A 6,000-nucleotide genomic window follows, 5' to 3' on the forward strand; every position below is an offset into this window, starting at 1 on the left:
GTTTTAACTGGCCAGTTGTTTTTGCAATTTTTTAGCAAGTGATTTTGTGATTCAGACAAAGATGTAAGACACAACAGTAAGAACAACATCAGAAGGGTTCTTCCTTTTTTTGGTTTTGCATTTTTCTTGTGTTTGGAATAGTTCTGGAAATGGAATATCTTCCATTTTTACGCAGAGATGTGTGCTTTTCAAACAGCTTGGTTTTTACGTGCTAAGAACACAAATAGAGAACATCTTGGCTTCTAGCCAGACATAACTTCAGCTGTATTGCATTTTCCAGGTTTGTTCTTTTCTCCTATTGCTTGCTTCTAGGATTTTTACTGCAGATTTTATCTATATGTTTTGGACTTGCTGTTTTTCATTTTGAATATTGAGTCATATATACAATTTATGAGAATGGAAACAAACAATGACAATCTCAGAAATTGTTAAAATGCTCCCAAAAGAAGTAAAATACTGGTTTCAACTGAAAATACAAATATAGGCTAAGTGAGACTTGAGTGGCCAGTTCAAAATATAACTTCACATATGATTAATACACAAAGGCATTTTTAGAGTGCTCCTAACTACTCTGCAGACACCCTCAGACATTCCACGTGCTTCCCTATCCTTTCACATTCTCTGTTGGAATGTGTTTATGTGTACCACAGTCCTGGGCTTCGAAGCAGCTGGACAAGCTATTTTCTTACCTAAACACTTCTGAGTAATTCATATGCTGAAATGAAATATAGGAATACTTACTTACTTCTAAGTTTGTCTTTGCAAATACTACTCTAAAACAATTTTCATGCTTGAATATTAGCTCTGTAAACATGACTGACAGAATTTCCATGCTTGTTAAAAAACTTGACCCGTTACAGCAATAGTAACACTGAACTGTGTTCCCTATTAGCTGCTCTCTCAAACTCCATTCAGTGTTTATGGTATACAGCAAGTGGTATACCATATCAATAAAATGCAGTAAAAATATACTCAATGTAAAAATGTATAAACAAAAAATAATAAATAAATAAATAAATAAAAGAATATAAACCCCAAATGTGAAATATGGGAAGGGAGAAATACATTACAGTGATACCGTCGAAGGAAAAATTACAAGTTTTTAATTTTCCCTTCTGAAAAGTATCATTTGCCAGTATTTTTACTACATCTGTGGGTATTGCAGGTATATAAAATCTTTCTCTTTTTCACTGTCTAGATACAAATTATACACACAAAATGAACTGCACATATACATGAGCACACACAAACACACATAATCTATGGTTTAACTCCAGTAAACCATGTAACAGATACTGAAGGCTTGTTCATCTTTTCTATAAACATGCTAACTAAAATGTCAAAACTGTACCCTTTGTAAGATCTCTCTGGTAAGTCTCTTGCATTTGTTCAAGTGCTATGGTACACCATCAAATCAGTCATGTTAGTCCAAAAGATATGTACTGAAATATCCGTATGGGCAACATTCTCTTAGTAGCTTTATTACATACTGAAATAATACCATACTTATTACCAAACTAATTTACATAATCAGATTTTCCCTTTGACTGAAATAGAACTGCAGATGCATTTTGTTGTAAATATATGGATTGGGCATGTGAGTGTGAGAAGAACAGCAGAAGACTTGCTAAGACAGAATTGTGGTATCAGGTGGGGAAGATTCTCGGCTAAGTCAACAGTATTGGATTATTTTTTCAAAACTTACTGCAAAGTACAAAATCACTCTACAATTGGAGGCTCATTATTTCTATTCTATGAGCTAAGGTAACTATCTCTGCAGAAATGACTCCCCAAGCATGAAACCAAAAGTTTAAAAAGAACTTTACCAAGGTAATACTATCTCAAGACACAGAGAACATTTTAACAGCAGACACTTGTCTACCTTTCACTGATACATGTTTGCTGTCTGGTTTTCAGCTAGCATCCAACAAGTAAAAAGGGGTCACAAAACATATTTGTAAAAAATACAGAAAAGTAAAATGTAGAAAAGTAAAAAAATTCTCTTGGGCCTTAAATCTCGCTACAAGAAAGACATTGAGGTGCTGGAGTGTGTCCAAAGAAGAACAACGAAGATGGTGAAGGGTCTAGAGAACAAGTGCTATGAGGAGCGGCTGAGGGAGCTGGGGTTGTTTAGCCTGGAGAAAAGGAGGCTGAGGGGAGACCTTATCGCTCTCTACAACTCCCTGAAAGGAGGTTGTAGCGAGGTGGGTGTCAGTCTCTTCTCCCAAGTAACTAGTGATAGGATGAGAGGAAATGGCCTCAAGTTGTGCCAGGGGAGGTTTAGATTAGATACTAGGAAAAATTCAGGGTTGTCAAGCATTGGAACATGCTGCCCAGGGAAGTGGTTGAGTCACTATCCCTGGAGGTATTTAAAAGTCGTGTAGATGTGGCACTTAAGGACATGGTTTAGCGGTGGACTTGACAGTGTTAGGTTTACGGTTGGACCCAATGATCTTAAAGGTCTTTTCCAACCTAAATGATTCTATGATTCTAAAATTGTTTGCTATTTATTAGAGAGCTTTCAAGATTAATTATCTTCACAGACAGTCTATGCCTAGGAGGTCACAGAAAAAATTCCTGAAGGCAATGGAGTATATAGCTATAGTTTTGCACAATGACCTTAAGTTAAACTCTCCATTTGATGTGTTGACTTTACAGCAAATTTGAGACTATACCTATTTGGTTAGGACAAGGCCGTAAAGAACAAACAAGTTTGACATTCTCATTTTGGCAGAGGGGCTACCAGAAAGATGTTCAGGGAAAGCACCTTTTCCATTGGATTAACCCACTGTTAATGACAGTATATAAGTCAATATTGACAGTAACGTTGATGACAGTAGCAGGAACTTTTGGTCATGCAGGTAGCAAAAAGTTCCACCTCCAATATTTTGCTGGAGAAAAACCCTGCCAACCCTTCCTTTTATGTAGAGATGACTCTCAGGAGCTGACAGCCTTTTTGTGACCATTTTCTTTTTTATCAGACACGTAAATCTAGAACCTGATCTCTGGATATAATAGTTTTATTTGAGAACTTCGCTACCTGTGTTTTAAAGTCTAAAAAGGTCCTTGTAATATAGAAAACACTCTAGAGATCCAGGACATTTAGATACCATTCCTGGAAAGAACAGTCTCATGAGTTTAGACTCCGTTTGCATGAAATCTCCACCTGAAATCGGAAGCATTTGTGGGCAGCAGGTTTTTGATATTTATTGCTATTTGGACCAGCAGTGGAGTTTTGCCAGGCCAGAGAAGCAAAAAAGATGCCTGGATGCAGCGAGAGTATCCAGAAGGGTTTGCTTTCCCTAAGATCACAACAACCGCTGCGGTTGCTGTGTGTCACATTCCCTGCATGAATACTTCAAATACGACTGCATTTCCTGGAGCCACCATTCAGGTTGGTTCACATATTGTAAAACCACGCAGTGGTTTGCCCATTTGTATACTTTCTGTCATGCTAGTGATGTTTTGGATTGAATCCTGCACTAGGGAAGACTGGTTTTGAAATGAGCTGTTCCCTAGCAGTAACCTTGCCTCCCTGCTTGGGAATTTTGTCATCAATCAATGTGAAACGTGGGTGCTGAAATTCACTATTTCCTTTTTTTTTTCTTTCTGATCTGGCCTCACTTTTAACTACCCCAGGAGATACCCTTTTTCTCAAACAGGTGGAGGTGAACCTGAACAACTCCCTATCAAACCAAGTCTGTCAGTTGGTTTGATACCCAAAATGAGAAACAAGAAAGCCTGTTCAAAGCCTTTGGGGCTCAATAAATTGAGGAAATACGTTATGCTGAGAAACTCAAGCCATGGATGACAGGCACTGCACAGTCTTGCAAAGGACAAAAGACTGAACACTTTAATCACTTATCCTAGAGCTCTCAACAGGAGATGTGACTTCACTACCGCTGAGAAACAAGGAGCAATCACTGTCAGATGAGCAGAAAGACTGATTACAGGGTACTCTGTGGCAATCAAAGTAGAGAGACCAATGAAGGAAAAAAAAAATTGATTCTTTTAAATGCTTTGACATATTTCTGGAAATGCTGAACAACATCTAGCAGTGGGGCCTTCCCCAAAAGACAGCTACTCAGAATCTAACGGAATTTTATACTCTAAATTAATTTTGGCATGGAAAATAAACTCTGAGAGAAACTTTCCCTCTCCCTTTATTGGATCAGAAAAAAGTATAGTTGCTGTAGAATTGTTTCCTCTTATGTGTATTAAGTATGGCGCTTGTGATGGTGCAGCAATAAATTCAATTTGCAGCAGTAATAGATGTTTCAACAAACATAAGGCAAAACAGGATAAACACCAGTCAATAAAAATTTTGTCAAATGATTCCTCTTAATATTAGAATAGACTTATTTATTTCTCTAATGAAAAGGGTAAAATATCTTCTCCAAGATGTAGCCTGTCACAACACTGTGACACTTGCAATGAGTGACATTTTCTCTGGTATATCTTTTTTCTATGGATGCCATAAAGTGCACCGCATGAATATGAAGTGACATCTTTACTAACATGTGGTACTTACTTATCTCCCACAATTCCCAGGTTGATTGTTGGATAGCCATGTTCTTGGATTGTAGCTAGGAGAGTGGAACGGTTACTGTCCCGAATCTTTCCTGGCAAGAGGTCATCTTCAGGATTCAGTAGCTATAAAACCAGAAACACTCTCAGTCAGTCTCCTTGGAATACTGTGCCTTTACACAAGTGAGAATTTTATTCTTGAGATTGGACAGGATATTCTTAGACACCTATCATAAAATAGACATGTAAAGTGATTTAGGGAATTTAAATTAGCAAGATATGTAATGTGCTTGTTTAGTCCAGTCCTCCATGTTGCTTACTTTGTTTCTATTGGTTCATGTCTGCAAAACCTTCTTTCTCCTTATGAGTACCTGGCTTCTAATCTCAAACATTAGAAATCAAAACACAAACTTTAAGTTTCCAAGCCATTGCTTCTATTTAAATCGTTTTAAAGGAACCTCATTGATGTTTCTAACCAGATTTAAAGATATTAAAAGAAATTTTGAAGTTCATTGTCTACTTACCAGTAAAGATGTTTTTTAAATACAACACTCTGTATTGGAATAATCAACAGAAGCTTAAAGCTCAGTTCTTATATCAATTACTGTTTTGGATGAAAAGCTTTCTCTCAAGATAGTATCATGGCAATTGCCTTATGTGTTACATATTTTGGAAGTTAAACTACAAAACATACATATGTAAACACATATTTTACATATATTAGGAATTCTTTTGTAGGACACAGAAGGACAACACAATATTGACAGGAGGTAAATAATAATAATAAGAATGTATCTGTCAAAATTACAACAGGTAGTAAGGTAAGAATAACCAAAAGTGGAGCATGGCTAAATTTTGATGCTTTGGCTAGCAGCTCTATTTTTGTGAAGATTTCCATAGGATGTTTAAGAAACCCACTGTGTAGGTTCTTTTTTAACACATGATACAAAAGAGAGTGCCCACATCAGTAAAGGACCCTTTAATGACACGCAAGAACCTTCAGTCATACCGAAGATATTATTCAGAAAATAATCACCTGTAATCCTTGTAGCTCTTTGGGTTTGTTCTTTGGTTAGCGATATGTTTCCTGCATGACGCACCCTGTCTATATTATGAAATCTGGCAAGGTTCTGTCCCAGCAAGGCTGGCCTCAGCCACCCACAGTACCCAGTAGTCACAGAGTAACCATCACTGGGGTTGTGGAAGTTATAAGAACACCACCAGATGACAAAATTCAACATATTAAAAGTTTTCAAAATCTTTCAAAATTCAACATATTCAAGCTGTATGAGAATACAGCTATTGGGTTTATGTTTGTGTCTGGATTTCAGAAAGTTTGTCTCAAAGGATACTCAAAATTATAGGTCAAACTTCATGCTGTCTTTAAACTTCCAACTGACTTTATGGAAACCCACAAGTTCTTTTGCTTTTGCTCTTCCTATTCTCTCTCTATCCCGCTCTGGGAGGGAAAGA

The 6,000-nt window shown here is 37.0% G+C and overlaps 1 protein-coding gene across 1 annotated transcript in view; it reads right to left on the minus strand.

Annotated features, from left to right (window-relative positions):
• The window catches only part of GPHN (gephyrin), a 211,087-nt gene that overhangs the window by 25,135 nt on the left and 179,952 nt on the right, over positions 1-6,000 (minus strand). Inside the window, exon 17 of the mRNA XM_009321000.1 lies at positions 4,532-4,653. Coding sequence (XP_009319275.1) covers positions 4,532-4,653 — 122 coding nt within the window. The remainder of the gene's footprint in view (positions 1-4,531; positions 4,654-6,000) is intronic.

This window comes from Pygoscelis adeliae, unplaced genomic scaffold, assembly GCF_000699105.1.
Source record: "Pygoscelis adeliae isolate BGI_AS28 unplaced genomic scaffold, ASM69910v1 Scaffold3, whole genome shotgun sequence".
Classification (NCBI taxonomy): domain Eukaryota; kingdom Metazoa; phylum Chordata; class Aves; order Sphenisciformes; family Spheniscidae; genus Pygoscelis; species Pygoscelis adeliae.